The sequence below is a fragment of the Schistocerca serialis genome, chromosome 6, assembly GCF_023864345.2.
Source record: "Schistocerca serialis cubense isolate TAMUIC-IGC-003099 chromosome 6, iqSchSeri2.2, whole genome shotgun sequence".
In the NCBI taxonomy this organism is placed as follows: Eukaryota; Metazoa; Arthropoda; class Insecta; order Orthoptera; family Acrididae; genus Schistocerca; species Schistocerca serialis.
In genome coordinates, this window is record NC_064643.1 from 682,648,234 (window position 1) to 682,668,128 (window position 19,895).

Below are 19,895 nucleotides of genomic sequence, written 5' to 3' on the forward strand. Positions count from 1 at the left end.
TAGGAGAGAAGGTGTTGAGGAATTAGTATAAGGTATCCTGGCCTTGCTCCAGATTATTAAGATGTCATTGATAAACCTGAACCAGACCAGAGGTTTGGGGTTTTAGGAAGCTAGGAATGCTTCCTCTAGGTGACCCATGAAGAGGTTGGCATAGTGGGATGCCATGCGGGTGCCCATGGCTGCACCACAAATTTGTTTTTATACCTTCCCTTCAAAAGTGAAGTAGTTATGGGTTAGGAAGTAGTTGGGTAGGTCTATGAGGAATGAAGTGGTGGGTTTGGAATACGCAGGGCGTTGGGATAGGTAGTGTTCAATCACGACAAGGCCATGGGCATGAGTGACATTGATGTATTGGGAGATTGCATCAACAGTGACGAGTAGGGATCCAGGAGATAAGGGTGTGGGAATAGTGGAGAACTGGTGTAGTAAGTGGTTGGTACCTTTAATGCAGGAGGCTAGGTTCTGGACAATTGATGTGAGATGTTAATCAACAAGGGCTAAGATTCTTTTTATAGGGGCACTGTAACCAGCCACTATGGGGTGCGCAGGATTGTTAGTTTTGTGGATTTTGGAGAGCATGTAGAAGATGGGTGTGTGGGCTGCTGTTAGGGTGAGTAGAGAGATGGATTCAGGGGAGAGATTCTGGGAAGGACCTAAGGATTTCAGCAGGGACTGGAAGTTGTGTTGGACTTCTGGGGAGGGATCACTGTGGCAAGGCCTGTAGGTGGAGTTGTCAGACATCTGACAGAGGCCCTCTGCCAGGTAGTTGCTCTGGTTCATCACAACAGTGGTGGGATCTTTGCCTGCCATGAGAATGATGAGGTCTGGATCCGTTTTTACTTTGCGAAGTGCAGTCCTTTCTTCTGTTGAAACATTGTTGTTCTTAGGGAAGAACCTGGGGAAGAATGGTGAGGCCAGATTAGAAGTTGGGAATTCCTGGAAGGTGACTAGGGAATGGTTAGGTGGGAGTGTTATGGTTGGATGGTAGTATGAATTAGGACAGGCAAGTTTCAATGTTGGGGTTGTATTGGCTTTGGTTGGAGGGGCTGGTGGCAAAGAAGTGTTTCCACTGAACGGAGTGGGAGAAGGGCTAATTCTGGGAGTAGGGCTTAATGTGAGGCCTTTGGATAGGACTGAAACTTCTGTGCGGCTGAGGATTTTGATGGAGAAGTTAACAACAGTGTTCTGGGATTGTTTTGACTCTGGATTTTGTGGAATGTTGGTAGGGATTTTTGGATGATGTGATAGGCTGAAAAGGTTAACTAAGTAGGTTCAGGGTGCTATGAGGGGTTGAAGAGGAGGAACACTGTGCGTAGGATGGGGGTTGGATAGTGGTGCCCCAAAACGGGAGTAGGATGTCAGCAGACTGTATAACTTGTGGAGATGGTGTTTGGAATTTTCTTCTATGTATTGGAATGTCATGCTTTCAATTTGGATGATGAGGTGTGGGTTTGAAAATCATTAATTCGTAACAAGAATGGTCCAATATTGATTCCAGTAGTACAGCAGTAGTTATTGCTCCCCATTCTGAGGCTGCTGTTTTGCTTTGTACACTTCCTGTTACACTCTGCATCCTTTTAGTTAGACAGGATGAAAACCAGTTACCAGCAGGATCCTTGGACCACAGTATTTGAGTTACTATTGAATACTGTAAATTGCACAATCAGATGGTTGTGTTAAGTGACAGAGAATAGCAGCTGGCATTAATTTGTCATTCAGATTTTATGTAATTTGGTTTGTAAATTAAATAATGACTTGTTGTATGGTGAGACCCTTTCAATATCCAAACTGAGACTTCCTAAGTATGAGGGTGTTTTTCTATTAAGTACTATATTGAAATAAAAATAAAACAAGTAGACTGTTCTCAGCAGTTTTATTTTTAGGTGAAAGAGTGTTCTATAATCTTCTTCTCCACACAGTTTCTACAGATATTAAGGCACCTATCATATTGTACAACCAACTTTGAATACTGTCCTTATACAAATGTGCTGCCTGGGCATAGTTTTATTTAATTTAAAAGTTCTGTAACAGTTGCATAAACCACACTGCTTAACACTTACAAGCAATGAGATGATATAGAAATGGGTGAAGGCTTCTAAAGATGGTCATATGAACATGCATATGCATGATGAGGAACAAAATGGATGACCTTCAGTCATTACTGATGATTTGGTGCATAAAGTTGATGAAAAAGTGAGAGAACAGATGCTTTATGATTTTTACATTAAGTGATGAGTTGCCTCTGGTGTCAAAATGTGTGGTTTATGCAACTGTTAAAGAACATTTAAATTATTGAAAGCTATGCTCAGGTGGCAGATTTCTATGAGGATGGTCTTCAAGGCTGGTTGTAAAATGTGATAAGAGCCTTAACATTGGTAGTAATTGAGTAGAGAAGCAGAGATAAGTATAGGCCTCTATGTAGAAATAAAATTGCTGTGAAAATTCTACCTGTTTAATTCTACCTATTTATTTTTATTTCAAAATAGCCCTAACTTAAAAAACACACATCACATTTTGTTTTATGATAGGTGTGTGATTGTCCTTGTGTATATAATCTACAAGGAGGAGGTAATCAGTGAGTCTGATCAGCAGTTATTAATATCTGTCCTACCACCTTCCTTGCAAAAGGGCCTGACAACAGCATATGTCAAGCAAATATCAGTCTATCCTGAAATATAGTGTAATAGTGATGAGGTTCATTTGTAACTGAGACTGTTGTGTTTATCTGAAGAACAGGATTTTACTAATTTACTTGCAACATTATGAATTTTTTGAAAGTTCTTTATTTAAGGGAAGAAACTATATTCTTTATGTCTTCCAAAGCAGGTAGTAATTGTGATTTGACTGTGTGTGTCTTTCATTGGTATTGCTTCTTGCATGTGCATGCATGTATCCTGCTTTATCCCTTAAACCATTCACACCAATCTCCCTACCTATTTCCAGGAAGTGATTATTGAATACGTTGGCTACCTGAGTTTATTTGGCTTTTTTTTTTTTTTTAATAGAGTCTATTATTTCAGTGATTTCCCAGCTTTTCATTTAACTGTTACATGTTTAGATTTAATTTTATTATATGAGTTATTAATTTCAGACAGTATACAGAGCTTTTTAAAACATTTTTATCACACGGAACTAAGTTAAGTAACCTTTTCTGGAGTATACCAGTATGCAAGGGAGAGAAAAAGTTTGTAGTTTATATGTTTTTGCATTTTGTTTTTACCTGATTTATCCATTATAGAAGAATATAAATTTAATAACATTTATATGCATTTCACATCTCTATATCTTCTTTTCTAGGTTTTGGATGGTACAACTACCTGATACTTTTTACATCCCTTGTATGCTCACTTTCACATCAGTTCAGTTCATCTTCAATGTCATATCTGCTGCCAGCAGCACAATGTGACCTACAAATGCAGCCATCTGACAAGGGATTGCTTAATTCTATCACATTTGCAGGTATGCACCTTGTTAATAACCTCCAAAAATGAAGCAAAAATAGTATTAATGCATTATACTGAATCAACTGTCTGTATGCACAAGGCTTAAAAAAGACTTGCTTGTTTTAATGACTAATGATGAATATATACAAAGATTGTATATCCTCAGAAGTGTTTTGAATTTGATAGGTTAAAAAGTGATTGAAAATTTGAAGGCAGAACTTTTTTGGGGTCCCTGATTTACACTGTGCAAAATAGTGAGAGTTTTTCATCAAATGATTGTGTCGTAATCATGGGAGGTACAAATGATGTAGAAAAAAGTCAAGCAAATGCCACTATCATGCACATGAAAGTGGCATTCAGTAAGTTGATTAACGCTAAAGTAATCTATAGTGAACTTGGAAATGCACAAGACAAACGATAGGCTTAAAACAATATGTAATAAACATAATGTGTCCCTGGTAAATGTCAACAATATAGAAAGAGACCTGCACACAACGCATGGTATACGCATGAATGAGAGGCAGAAACACTGTCAGAAAATTAATTGTCAAGGAAATTAGAAGAAATCCTCCACAAAGCAGTGTAAATAAGTGCATTGCCATGGAATGGCACACTCCACCTAATCAGAATCTGCCACACAAACAGGCCTTGTAGGCAAACCTGGGAAACTTGTGAAGCCTGCTGGACCTTTTGGTAGCCCTAAATCATCCTATATAGTCCACCAGGAGAAACTCAGACTTAATGCCATACACCAGAAATTCAGTAGTCTTTTAAAGACAAGCACAATGATCTGGATATTAATACATGTCATGATAAACCTGATATTTTAGTCATAACTGAACATTGGTACACTGAAGACTTAATTAGCATTAGTCAACCACTCTCCATGAAATTTTTTTCTGCCTTTAGTAGGAAAAACAAGTCTGTGGGTGGCGAAGCAGTCTTCACTGTTAAAGAAAGTAATTTCAGTGGTATTGACGTAAGTGCATTCTGCATAGAAGGAATTACAGAATTGATGCAATAAATCCAAAATGGGGTAGAGAAAATATACCAATTATTGGTTGTTGATTTGGAGGAAGAGACCAGACAGAAAGGCCATTGGGTCCATTGGATTAGGGAAAGATGGGGAAGGAAGTCAGCCCTAACCTTTCGAAGAAACCATACCAGCATTTGCCTGAAGCAATTTAGGGAAATCACAGAAAACCTAAATCATGATGGCTGGACACGGGTTTGAACTGTCATCTTCCCAAAATTGAGTGCAATATGCTAACAACTGTGACACCTTGCTCGGTGCAATGATCAGTGTGCATAGGCCACCTGGGGCATTTTTGGATACACTTTTCAAAAACCTATCTGATTTGCTGATAGACAGTACATTTTCTGGGTTAAATTGTCCTGTAAATACTATAATAACTGGGGATGTAAATATAGACTTATTAACCAATGATGTAAACACCAAAAAGTTACACCTCCTACTCGATGAATTCAATCTGACCCCACTTATCCATGACCCAACTAGAGAGACTAGCAACAGCATAACATGTCTGGATAATATAATGACAAACATGACCCTTCTTTTTTGCGGTATATCTGTCCTAAAACTAGCCATCTAAAGCTAAAAAGGCCTTCAAGACTTGTCAAGGGTACTATAAGAATTTTATTAACACAGACCAGCAGCAACAACATTGCAAACAAGCTTCAGGCTTCACACAATGTTACTGCTAGTGTCTGGGGAGTGATAAACAGTTTTAAAACCAGCAGAGACAAATGCTGTGTGGACTTTATTATTGACCTTAATGGGATGGTGGTAAAATATCAACTTGAAACTGCCAATATATTCGCTGAATATTTTTTGTCAGTAGGGGAAGCTATCAATGACGAACATATTAACATGCAGTATAATTTTAAAAGCAATCTATCTGAGCATAGCATATATCTAAACCCCACAAATTGCAACGAAATAATTAACAACATGATCTCTCTAAAATATTCCAGTTCTGCAGGGCATGATGGCCTCAGTATTAGTGTGCAGACAAAATGTCTCTGTACTTCTGTATGCAGCAGTAAATAATATTATAGAATCAGGCACCTTCCTAGACAGACTAGAAATAGCTCAGGTAACACCAATCTTTAAAAAAAGGAGACAAACCCAAAATTCAAAACTACTGACCAATCTCAATACTTCCTATCTTTTCCAAAATAGTTGAAAAAGACATACACAGCAGAATTGTAAACTTCCTGCAGATGCACAACCTAATGTTTGAAAATCAAAATGGATTCTTAAAATGTAAATCAACTAGCACAGCAGCTGCACAGTTAATTGAAGAGATAATAAGTGGCATTGAGAACAAGCAACATGGTGACTTTAAGAAAGCTTTTGACTGTTTGAATGCCACAGTCCTATTACAGAAAGATATGGAACAGTGGCATCAGAGGCATTGCTCGTGACCTAATAAAATCTTACATGAGCAACTGAAAACAGTTTCTTGTGCTTAAAACTGAAAGTGGTGTTCACAGATCGAAAATCACTTATATGAAATGTGGAGTGCCCCAGGGCTCAGTACTGGATCCTCTTCTGTTTTTGATTTATGTAAGTGACATAAGATATTGCACTCAGAGTTCCAAAATAGTTCTGTATGCAGATGATACATCCACTACGTGTAAAAAGGAATCATTTAACCAATTAGAGACCCACTGTAATAATGTGACAAATGAAATTGTTCAGTACTTTAATGAAAGCGACGTAAATGTAAGTAGTAGTAAAATATACATCAAAGAGTTTAACAACAGTAGTTGTAATGATGAAATTAAACTATACATAGGCAATGAATTAGTAGAAAAAGAGTTTAATGTAAAATTTCTCAGTGTAACAACTCAAATCTATCTAAAATGGGACAAAAATGTTGACACCCTAGCATATCAGTTGTCAAAGAATATATCTGCAATGAATATGTTTATCAAGTTCCTCAAAGACACTGTTGTCCTAAAGACTGCATCAGTGCTCTATTTTCCTCTAACCTGAATTATGGAAGAGAAATTTGGGGAGCAACGTCAAAGCAAATCTAAGTATGCTATTGCTACAAGAATCATCTGTAGAGCAAAATATAAGGAACCATGCCATGGCTTATTTCCAAAGACTGTTATACTAACCCTAGTAAACATGTACCTTCCAAAAGCCATATTGCTTGTTAAAAGACTGCAGCCCAACATCAGTAAATACCAGAAATCAATAAAGATTTTACATCAGCAGCCACAGAACAGCACCGTCTGGAGAGGGTCCACAATGTGCATGTTTAAAGTTATCCAGTGCACTGCCCAGTAAATTTATGGCCCTATTCACAATGAAGCTTAAAATTCAGCTAAAGAAATTCCTGTTACAAAATCCACTTTGCAGATTAAAGGAATACCATACTTATATGCAGATTAAGATGTGCTTCGAAAAAATATGTAAATAGTGTTAAGCAAACTATTTTATTTGTAATTTAATAATTTTGTAAATCAATGACGTATTGAGAAGAATGTATTATTGCACTATGTATCAAGAATTGTAACCTGTTTTTATACATATGCAATAATCTTTCGATGTTGAATAAAGTATTATTATTATTATTATTATTATTGTCACAGTGAAAATCAAAAAAATAATGTCCATGTTGACTTTGTTTATGATTTAGAGCTGAATTATACACTGACAGAAAAAAAAAATCACAACACCAAGAACGAGTTGTGCAACATATATGAAAGTTGGTAGGCATGTTTCTACATATGGAAGATGATGTCTATCACAGTTTTGCACCAGTCACATAAGAGTAGTGCTAATAGCACCACTGTGAGGATACAAATAAGGTTTGTTTTTAATCAAGCTGTAACATTTGCGAGCATTAATTACCTTTTAGATTGGATGCAATCAGTCGATGTTAGTCAAGAATGCCTTTAAGGTGACAAAGACACCATTATCAACACCTTACTGAGTTTGAATGATGTCTTGTAAGAGGACTAAAAATGCTCCTTCCATATTATTGCTGAAAGACTTGGTACGAATGTAGCCACTGTACATGTTTGCTGGCAGTGATAGTTATGAGAATGTATGGTTGCAAAAAGACCAAGCACTGGATAGCCAAGAGGGAAGACCACTGTGTTCGGTGTATGGCTCTAGTGCATTGTACTGCATGTGCAGCAGCAATTTTAACAGCAGTTGTTGCCACAGTGACATAACAAACTGTTATACATCAGTTACTTTGGGGACCGCTCTGAGCCAGACTCCCTGTTGTATGCATTCCACTGACCCCAAACCACCACCATATTTGACCTTAGTGGTGCCAAGTGAGAACTCATTGGAGGGCAGCGTTTTCCGATGAAACATGGTTCTGCCACAGTGCCAGTAATGGCCATATGTTGGTTAGAAGGAGGCCAGCTAAGGGCCTGCAGCTAACCTCTTTATTTATTTATTTATTTATTTAGCATCCAATAGATCACACATGTGATATAGGATTTGTCATTTGATTACACGTAACACATAACAACACATACACATAATAAATTGACAAACATATATAAACAGCAAACAAATTACATACACATAGTACATAAGAACTTATTGCCCAAAAAACAAAAGTACTTGCTCATGATAAACAATTTTAGATCATGGACTATGCCTTATACACAAAACATATTACGGATATACACAAAACGTATTACGGATATTTAACAGATTTTTTCTAAGTATCATAATTACAAAGTTGAAAACATCATTAAAATAGTTTGAATTTTTAAAAAATAAGTACAGGTTTCAATCCTCAATCTTAGACAGGTATTCATTTACACTGTAGTAGCATTTTTCCATCACGTGTTTTTTTACTTCATGCTTGAAATTATTTTTGCCTTTCAATTCTTTAATTTGAGATGGAAGTGCATTTAAAAGCTTTATTCCTAAGTGGCTAACATGTTTCTGACTTCTAGTTTTTGCTACATAGGGAATGTGGAAGTCTTTACAATGCCTTGTATTGTGATCATGGTAGCTTGAGTTGGTTTGGAGGCCGCAGTTGTTTTTACTTATCATTTCCAGGCATTTAAAAATATATATTGATGGTATTGTAAGTATCTTTAGTTGTCTGAATAAGGGTCTACAGTGAGTTTGTGGTGGGCTGTGTGTCATGATATGAATAGCTCTTTTTTGCATAATAAAAATGTCATTTAGTCTTGACCTGGTTTTTCCCCAAAAACTTATGCCATAGCTTGCAACTGATTGGAAATAACTAAAATACACTACTCTAATACATTCTTTGCTGCATACCTTGGATATTATTCTTAAGGCAAAACATGCTGAGCTAAGTTTCTGAGTAAGATATACACTGTGTTCATTCCAGTTTAAATCTTGGTCAATTCGCATTCCTAGAAACTTTGTGGTGCACACTTTTTCTATTTGTTTGCTATCCAGCATAAGGTACGTATTTTCCCCTTGCCACTTGCTTCCATACTGTATAAAGTTTGTTTTCTTTGTATTTAATGTCAGCTTATTTGAATAAAACCATGACTGTATGTATAGAGCATTTTCTCTGCTGTAGTACACAATGATTCTTTTATATCACTAATTATGATACTCGTGTCATCTGCAAATAGTAGAATTTTGGCTGAGCTGTCTGGAGCCTGTATATCATTGATATAAATTAGAAATAACAATGGGCCCAGAATGCTGCCCTGTGGAACACCTATTTCAATTTGTTTTGGTTCAGATATGAGTTTAAAATTGTGAAGAGTGTTGGATGACCTCAGCTCAAAAACTTGTGACCTGTTTTGCAGATAAGATTCAAACCATTTTTTAACAGTACCCCTGATGCCTATTGCTTCAAGTTTCTCTAGTAATATTACATAGTTAACAGTATCGAAGGCTTTGGATAAATCTAGATTAATTCCAACAACCTGTTTATTTGACTCCAAATTTCTTACTATTTCTGTTGTGTAGTCCAATATGGCTGTTTCTGTACTGTGCCCTGCTCGAATGCCATGTTGACTGTTATTTATTAGTTTATGTTTTTTTAGATATTTTGTAACCCTGATTTTCATTAATTCCTCAAGTATTTTGGAGAAGGCTGGGAGGAGAGGTATAGGTCGGTAATTTTTTATTTTATGTCTGTCACCATTTTAGTATAGAGGTATCACTTTAGAGATTTTAAGTTTGTCCGGAAATATCCATTCACTAAGGGACAAGTTTGCTATGTGCACTATAGGTTTGACAACACATGGAGCAATTTTCTTAATTATTGATACAGGTACATCATCCAACCCAGAGGACATGTTGGATTTCAAGCATTTAATGACTTTTAGAACTTCATGCTCATCTGTTGGGATTGCCATCGTGCTGGTATTTACCATTGGAGTCGTCACTGTTGGTTGTTGCTTAAATTTACTACTTAAAGTAAGGGGAATATTTACAAAATAATTGTTTACATAGTTGGCCATGGCATCTTTTTCTACAGGAATATTTTCATTATTTTTAAGATTGATTTCCTGTTCATTAGTTTGACCTCCAGTTTCTTTTTTTACCATTTTCCACATCATTCTGGACTTGTTACTAGCCTGCCTTATTAATCTGTCATTACTTAATAATTTTGCTTTTGCTATTACTTTGCGGTAAGTCTTTTTGTATGTCCTCACATACTCAACAAACTGCTGATCATGACATGTTTTTAACTTTAAACTTAGTAATTTCATGGTTTCACTTGACTTTTCAATTCCGGGTGTAATCCAGGTCCCTTTGGATCCAGATGATCTATAACTCAAAAGCTTTTTTGGGAAACACATTTCAAAGTATGTCATAAAAGTGGAAGCAAATATATTGTAAGCATCATTTGTGTTTGTTTGTGTCAGGACCTCTGACCAAACTGCATTTTTTAAATTATTTGCTCCAATTGAACAAATGTGGGTCATCATCAGACAACAACTCCAGCATCATCTACAAACAGTATTAACTGTCTCTTTATTGAATGAACAAGTGAAAATGGCATGGAACTCAATCTCACAAACTGACATCTGGCACCTGTACAACACAAAGCATGGATGTTTGCAGACTTACATGCAACATTCTGGCAGTTACACTAGTTTTCTAGTTAATCCGCTTAGCCAGTTTCAAAGTTCAGGCATTATTCTGAGTCGAGTCTTAACCCCCCCCCCCCTTTTTTTTTATTTAAGAAAGCTGTTGCAATGATAATCACCGGTTTTCCTGGACTGAAAAAAATTAGTTAATTAGTTGTACTGGGGGTGTTCTCTTTTTTCTATCTCCTCGCACAGGAGGAGAAACTTTCCACTACAATCTCAGGTCACTATACCACCCTTTCCCTGTGGGTTCCAATCTACGTAAGGGTTGATACTATAAAAACATCTTCTTCCTCATCCTTGGGTAGGTACGCCCCTTCTATTTATACTAAACTATGGTACAGGTCAATCCTCTTTTTGGTGCCCCTGCCCACACAGTATAGGTCAGCCTCCTCTGGCTCTGCCTACCTGCCTCTCTTTCTCTCATTTCATCTATATCGGATGCGCCCTCCCTATCTTCTCTAACAATGATTCATAGTCTTGTCTCTTTCGTACTCCTCTGCACACTATTTTATTTAAAATATCCTGGTAAAATTTCTATCAACCTCTCCTTTCCTCCTACTGGGTCCTTCAGCCTACCTGCTTAAATTCTTTGCTTGTTCATTGGTTACAACTCATTTATATAGCCTGAATAACTAAATATCTTTCGTCCATGGTTGTAACTTTATTTCTTTTCTTCGGGCTATTCGGTCTGCATTATCCTATTATTCATCAGAAACTTATTTGACTCGATACCTCTGGCTTGATATCTATTTCTTTTTGTCTCCATTCATATTACTTTGTACTATTATAGCTATGAACACAGGTGGATATACACTTTGTCCCCCCCTTGTTCCTTTAGCTTATTTGACTCAATACCTCTGGCTTAATATCTATTACTTTGAGATGTGCAACCGTCATTACTTAACACATGTGCTCGAGCTCTTCCTGAGCACTACCTCCCCCCTTATCTGTGACGGTTGTTACATCTCCCTGTGTATTACTTGTCTGCATCTTTGGATTTAATTGTTTGAGTGTGGAAGTGTGATCGTGCATCCTGATTCTTCGGCCTACTAAGGTTCTTAGTTGAAGATTTTTAGAAATCACGGAAAAGAGAAGGACTTAAGCGATAGAAGTATATTAATGTGGACAGAGGGAAAGATAGATTGGTACTCTTAAGAGAAGTAAGAAAGGAAATAAAAGTAATGGTTGCTAAGATCGAAGAAAGAAAGAAGACAGCCCCAAAGACAGGAAACCCTTCCCACTCCCCTTCCTCAGGATCCCCACTTCACCGTTGCTTAAGTGAGAAGCCAGAGCAGGTATGACGTTTGACATCTCCTGCAGAACGGACATTCTCACCGTCACCTTTGAAGTCCCCAAAGAAAAGATCTTAGCAACTCATATGGAATGGCAAATGATGAAGAACCAGTCACACTTGTTTGCGAGGGTTGTATGAAGGGCGTGGTGTGTAGGTCATGTTGGTGCCTATGCTACCCACCCCTTTCAGAATTAAATATAAACCCTCCCCAATCACATCACACTTTACAAAAAATATAAAACATTCTATAAAAATAGAAATTATATACACTATAATCAAATTGTTATTCACTTAGTCACTTCACTTTATATTTCATACACATGTTCATTTTATGTCATCTAGGTATCATTCTTCCTAAACAGTACCATCATATTAGATCTCCTGCTAGAATGTTACCCTGTTAGTTTATCTCATGCTTAGACGTTACTGTTTATTGTGACTCCTTAAATTAGTGATAATCATGTGGTCATAATTGATCTCTTCAACTATTAATATGATAGGATACCTTAAGGGCTATAAATAGATTACAGGATAGTCGAAGATTTGAAGGGAGTTTGGTGTAGGAAAACTAATGTGGAAGCAACACCGAACTCAACTAGGGAACTGGCGGACGACACTCCGCCCGTTGACACAGAACGTCAACGTCCCTGGGGGTTTTGTACATATCGTTTTATGTCCATAACATTATACATTCCCTTTTCCTCTCCCGTCACAGGATCTACTAAATATAGGGTGTTTTGGTGTACTTTTGGTTGAATATGATAAGGTATGGCTTGGTTAAACCATTTTAAGAAATGGGTGGGGTGTACCTCCCCATCTGGTTTGAATTTAGGAAACTGTCTCGACAAGCATGAATTTGACCCCCATTACAAATCAGTTATCATGTCCTTATTTAATATAATATTTTGGGAAACTGCACCTTTCTCTAGTTTCTCCTGCATGAGCTTGAATTCTTTCCTCAGCGTTTCTAAGGCTTTCTTGGTTTTATCTAAATCGGAAGTTACTATAGGCGAAGAGATATCAACACTTAGTTTCTCTTCAACCTTTCGTCCTATTAATTCTTCTACTTGTCCTTCTAAGCCATTCAAATTTATAAGCTCTGCAGTCATTAACTTTTCTTTGAAGTTCTGTTCTACGGTTTCGACCCGTGATTTGACCCCTGAAATTTGCGCCTGTACTAGGGGGAGCAACTTATCTTGTTTCTGGACATTGGTTTTTAGTGTAGTTAATTCTTGTCCAACCACATCAAATGTAACATTACATACATTTTTCAAAGAGTCGTATTTTTTGTTAAATTGTGTTTCCAAATTACTACATTTACAGTCTACATGATATTCTAATTTTTGAACTAATCCTTTTGTATTGGCTTCATTTCTTTGTTCTAAATCCTTAAATAAAATATTGGTCTGTTCACTCAGGGAATCAGACAATTCTTTTTTCAATTCTTTTTCCCATTGTTGCATCTGATTACTTACGATATTAACTTGAGCCTCTAGTTTTGTGTTTTGTGATTCAAACTGCACTTTGATAAACCTCATTAATTTGCCTAAATCTGGCCCCTGTTTTTCAATTCCCATAGCCCCAACAGACTCTATGGATTGATATTCCTTTTCCATTGTGTTTTGATTTGCTTTTAATCTAGATACCATTAAAAGTACACTCACTTATTTCCACAAAACCCCACACTTCAGAAACAGTCAAAGGTCAGTAGTAGCTCACCCGGCATCGGTGGAAGGCGGCGTCAGCACCGGTGTACGGCGGCGTCAGCGTCGATGGATGGCGGCATCGGCATAGGTGGACGACGGCGTCAGCTTTTCTGGATGGCTGCATCGGCGTTGGTGTGATGCGACGTCGGCGTTGGTGTACGGCAGCGTCGGCGTTGGTGTACGGCAGCATCGGCGTTGGTGTGCGGCAGGGTCAGCATTTGTAGACGGCAGCGTCGGCGATTTGAGACTAACTGCAGCGTTGTGTGATTTTCTTGATTCCTTTAATCATTTCACCATGGCAACTCCCAACTGTTTCTTTTTTTTTTTTTTTTTTTTTTTTTTTTTTTTTTTTTTTTTTTTTTTTTTTTTTTTTTTTTTTTTTCATATAACTTCCTTAATATTTCCCCTTCTTTCTCAGGTCCTTTCTTTACGGTCGTCACGTTCTTGCAGTAGCCCAGTGTAATGTTAAGCGTTTTCATGGATTTACTTGTTGAAGAATGCTGGTTCTACTTTCTTGCAGCACCGATGTCTTCTGCTAGCACCGGACGCTTCTCCGAAGATTTCACTGCTCGGAAGGGGAAATTTCACTCACTCTCTCTGTCTCTCTCTCTCTCTCTCTCTCTCTCTCTCTCTCTTCTTATTTAAAAATACGCTACTCATGGAATATCATTCAATGCACCAGAACATATTTATTTCCACTTTGTACACAAAAAAAAAAAAAAAAACTAAACTTTATGATGTAAGCCCACACATTACTGGGCACCCAAGAACAGTTAATTATGCATCTTTGATCACAATTAATACATAAGCTTTTATCATGGTGACTATCCACGTCCAGTCCACATACTCTCAACAGCAGTTCAATGTCTACTAAAACAGTCACTATCTCGAGTCACTCCATTTGTTTTTTTTTCAACAATACAAAGCTACATTACTCTTTGCAGCCGGCCATGGAGCTTCCAGGCCATATGTGTTTATTCCTCACAGGTCGCGCTGAACACTTGCCAGCGCCAATGAAATGTCTCCCTTCCAGTTTCGCCTGCACAAACAATAAATGGGTGCAGTATCCCATGCTCATCCTTACGCCCTGCTTTAAAATAACACATGTTCGAAACGGCTGGAACACAAGTGTCTCCAGACTTTCATAAAATTCTGGGGGCACTGCAAAACACACACACACACACACACACACACACACACACACACACACACACACACACACACACATACTCTCTTGACCTCTGTTGTCCTTCAGCAATGAAGCCTGACTGCAGTCATTCAGAGATGACCATGCTTATGTATTTATGGTTGTGCTTTTATGAATATGTGTATATTTTTCTAAATCTGCAGTAAGACTTAGTGTGAGAGCTTAGTCTACTTTTGAATGTTCTTGTCTGCTGTTCAGTGCCTCCTCTGCATGGTGAGTACCAGTCTACTGACTGTAAGTGAATCCTTCAAGTTAATAAATATTTTTTTGTATGTCATCAGTCTTTGGACTGATTCAATGTGGCCCCACACCAATTCCTTTCATGTGAAACCTCTTCATGCCAGAGTAGTGCTTGCAACCTAAATCCTCAGTTATTTGCTGGATGTAGTCCAATCTCTATCTTTCTCTACAGTTGTTGCCCTCTGCACTCCCCTCTGGTACCATGGAAGTTATTCCCTGACATATTCACATATGTCCTATCATCCTGTCCCTTCTCCTTGTCAGTGCTGTCCACATATTCCTTTCCTCTCTGATTCTGCACAGCACCTTCTCTTTCCTTACCTTATCGGTCCACCTAATTTTCAACATTCTTCTGTTGCACCCCATCTCAAATCCTTCAATTCTGTTTCGTTCTGGTTTTCTCACAGTCCATGTTTCAATGACATACAATCCTGTGCTCCAAACATACAGTCTCAGAAATTTCTTCCTCAAATTAAGAACTATGTTTGATACTAGTAGACTTCTCTTGGCCAGGAATGTCATTCTTGCCAGTGTTAGTCTGCTTTTGATGTCCTCCTCACTCAATCCACCATTGGTTATTTCGCTGGATAGGTAGCAGAATTCCTTATCTTCATCTGCTTCGTGATCACCAATCCTGATGATTTTAGGTTTCTCGCTGTTGTCATTTCTGCTACTTCTCATTACTTTTGTCTTTCTTCGACTCACTCTCAGTCCATATTCTGTACTCATTGCACTGTTCATTCCATTCAGCAGATCCTGTAAAACTTCACTTACACCCAGGACAGCAATGTCATCAGAAAATCATACCATTTCTATCCTTTCACCTTGAATTTTAATTCCACTCCCGAATCTTTCTTTTATTTCCATCATTGCTTGTCTGATGTTCAGATTGAACAGTAGGGGCAAAAGACTACATCCCTGTCTTACACCCTCTCTAATCCGAGCACTTTGTTCTTGGCCGTCCACTCTTTTTATTTCCTCTTGACTCATGCACATACTGTAAATTACCTGTCTCTCACTATGGCTTACCCTTATTTTCCTCACAATTTTGAATGCCTTGCACCATTTTACATAGTTGAATTCTTTTTCCAGGTCATCAGATCCTATGAACATGTCTCAATTTTTTTAGTCTTGCTTCCATTATCAACTGCAATGTCATAATTTCCTCTGTGGTACCTTTGCCATTCTTAAAGCCAAACTGATTGTCATCTAACAAATTCCCAATTTTCTTCTCCATTCTTCTGTATATATTCTTGTCAGCAGCTTGGATGCATGAGGTGTTAAGTTGACTGTGTGATAATTCTCACACTTGTCAGCTCTTGCAGTCTTCGGAATTGTGTTCATGATATTTTTCTGAAAGTAAGATGGTATGTCACCAGACTCATAGATTCTACATACCAACGTGAATAGTCATTTTGTTGCCACTTCCCCAAATGATTTTAGAAATTCTGATGTAATGTTATCTATTCCTTCTCCCTTATTTTGGTCTTAAGTCATCCAAAGCTCTCGTAAATTTTGATTCTAATACTGGATCCCCTATCTCTTCTAAATCGACTCCTGTTTCTTTTTCTATCACATCAAACAAATCTTTCCCCTCATAGAGGCTTTCAGTGTACACTTTCCATCTATTCACTCTCTCCTCTGCATTTAACAGTGGAATTCCTGTAGCACTCTTAATTTTACCACCCTTGCTTTTAATTTCAATGAAGGTTGTTTTACTTTCCTGTATGCTGAGTCAGTCCTGACAATCATTTCTTTTTCAATTTCTTCACATTTTTAGTGCAGCCATTTTGTCTTAGCTTCCCTACACTTTCTATTTATTTCATTCCTCAGTGACTTTTATTTCTGTATATCTGAATTTCCCTGGGCATTTTTGTACTTCCTTCTTTCATTGATCAACTGAGGTATTTCTTCTGTTACCCATGGTTTCTTCACAGTTACCTTCTTTTTACCTATGTTTTTCTTTCCAACTTTTGTGATTGCCCATTTTAGAGATGTCCATGCTCTTTAACTGTACTGCCTATTGAGCTATTCCTTATTGTATCCATAGCCTTACAGAACTTCAAGCATATCTCATCATTCCTTAGAACTTCTGTATCTCACTTTTTGGCGTATTGAGTCTTCCTGACTAATCTCTTAAACTTCAGCCTACTCATCACTACTACATTGTGATCTGAGTCTATATCTGCTCCTAGATATTCCTTACAATCCAGTATCTGACTTCAATATCTCTGTCTCACCATGATGTAATCCAATTGAAATCTTCCCATACCACTCAGCCTTTTCCAAGTATACCTCCTCCTCTTGTGATTCTTGAACAGAGTATTCGCTATTACCAGCTGAAATCTATTACAGCCTTTCTCCTCTCTCATTCCTTGTCCCAAGCCCATATTCTACTGTAACCATTTCTTCTACTCCTTCCCCCCACAAATGCATTCCAGTCCCCTATGATTATTAGATTTTTATCTCCCTTTCAATATCATCATATACAGGGTGTTTCAAAAAGAATATACATATTTTGAATGCATATATTTATTAAACTTTAAGACATATGAATATGAAGCTTTACACACATATTTACGAACCTCTCAAGTTCAGATTACAGATATTCAATGTGTCCTCCGTCAGTGACACAAACATTGTCATATCGATACTCAAATTCCTCCCCTAATTGGGCAAGTATGTCCTTTGTCACTTATGTTTTGGCAGTACGGATCCAGTTCTTCAACTCTTCCATATTCTCTGGGAGTGGTCGTACATAAACATTGTCTTTAATGAAACCCCACAGGAGTAAGTCAGAGGGTCTCAAATACGGTGACCGTGTATCCCAGCTGAGACATGCTAAGTCACCAGCTCCTTGATGACCAAGCCAACAGTTACGTAGAGTTTCATTCAAATATTCACGCACCTGCAACTCCACTGAGAGGGTGCCCCATCTTGTTGAAAAATGAAGTTGTCTTCATACAGCCTCGGAAACAACCAGTTTTGTAAAATAGCAAGATACTGCTGACTTTTAACCATGTTTCCATCAAAGAAGAATGGGCCATAAACAGGTGATCAGGATATTGCACAAAACACATTGACTTTGGGCGAATCTTGTACAGGTTCAGTGGCTGCATGTGGATTCTGTAGGCCCCAAATTTGAACATTGTGTTTGTTTACCTGACCGCTAACATGGAAAGTCGCTTCATCACTGAACATGATGCATTGTGTGAAAATGTTATCATTGTCAGTAGCATCAAGAATCTCATTACAAAATGCCACATGTTTGTGTTTGTCATCAGGATGCAGAGCTTGTAACAGCTATAACTTGTACAGCTTCATAACCAACCAACATCTCAAAACACATCAAATTGTTGTGGGCAGTTGTAACTCCCAACTGGCACAACAAGTTGATTTTGAAGGACTGTGTTGTAAAGCAGTTTGAATTTGTGCAACATTTTCTTCAGGAACACTAGGGTGGCCAGGACTCTTTCCATTACATAACACATCCTGTACCTGAAAACTGTTGATACCATCTGCAAATGTTCTACCCATTTGGAGGATCAATTTGGTACCTCAACCTGAAACGTTTTTGCACTGTAATCATGGAATTGCACTTCGCAAACTCTAGAACACAAAATGATTTCTGCTGCAGAGTAGCCATTTTAAACATATGATGGTTACCAAGCAAAACAGAAGACAACTGACATCTAGCAGCCATTAATATAAACTAGACTATGTGTTCACTTCTCCAATGGTCGAGCTGAGGCACAGTGATCGATAGTTTGGACAAAATAATACTTTGTAATATGTATATTTTTTTGAAACACCCTGTACTTTCTCTGTGTCTTCATGTTCAATTTGCAATGTTGGCATGTATACCTAAACTATCATTGTCGGTGTTGGTTTGCTGTCGATTCTGATAGGAACAACTCTATTACTGAGCTGCTCACAGTAAGACACTCTCTGTCCTACCTTCATATTCATAATGAATCCTACTTCCGTTATATCATTTTCTGCTGCTGTTGATATTATCCTACACTCATCTGACCAGAAATCCTTGTTGTCTTTCTGTTTCACTTCACTGAGCCCTACTATATCTAGATTGAGACTTGCATTTTTCTTTTCAGGTTTTCTACCCTCCCTACCAAATTCTAGCTTCTGATATTCCATACCCTGACTCATAGAACTTAATCCTTTTGTTGATTATTCAGTCTTTTTCTCATGTTGACCTCTCCCTTGGCAGTCTCCTACCAGAGATCCAAATAGGGGCTATCCTGGAATCTTTTGCTAATGAAGAGATCATCATGATACTTTATCAATTAGAGGCACATGTCCTATGGATACATGGTGTGCAATGGTTTCCATTGCCTTCTGTACACTCATGCCATTGATCATTGCTGATTGTTCCACCTTTAGGGGCAGTTTACCACCTCAAGGACAAGAGAGTGCCCGGAATTTCTGTCAGCTGCTCACCTTCTTTTACAATCCCAGTGGCAGAATGAGGGTGATTTCTTATTCCAAAAGTCTTTGGTCACCAATGCTGATTATTAATCAAAATTTAAGCTGTGGCAGGTTTTGAACCCAGGGGTGGCTGTGTGTTAGTTACTTGTTCAGACAGACGGCTGTGTCACAGGCTGCTGTAGAACTTTCTGTTGGTACTTTACACAAGTAGTGAACAGTGGTTGCTTATGCCTGTTATGTATGACCTGATTTACCCCACACCCATGAAGGACCTCCTTCATGATTGGGCTGCCAGAACACAATATGCAAATGAATGAATGAATGCATTCTCCAGCATCCCCACCAACCACACTCAGTGTATTTGTTAACTCCCAGTGCTCTGTTCTAGATCTAAAATCATAGAGATTTTTAATCAGTCTGAACCTGAGAAGTAATTTAAGATTCTTAGTGGCCATATAATTCAT

The 19,895-nt window shown here is 37.9% G+C and overlaps 1 protein-coding gene across 1 annotated transcript in view; it reads left to right on the top strand.

Annotated features, from left to right (window-relative positions):
- The window catches only part of LOC126485031 (synaptic vesicle glycoprotein 2B-like), a 280,668-nt gene that overhangs the window by 107,095 nt on the left and 153,678 nt on the right, over window positions 1-19,895 (top strand). The window contains exon 3 of the mRNA XM_050108635.1: window positions 3,298-3,459. Coding sequence (XP_049964592.1) covers window positions 3,298-3,459 — 162 coding nt within the window. The remainder of the gene's footprint in view (window positions 1-3,297; window positions 3,460-19,895) is intronic.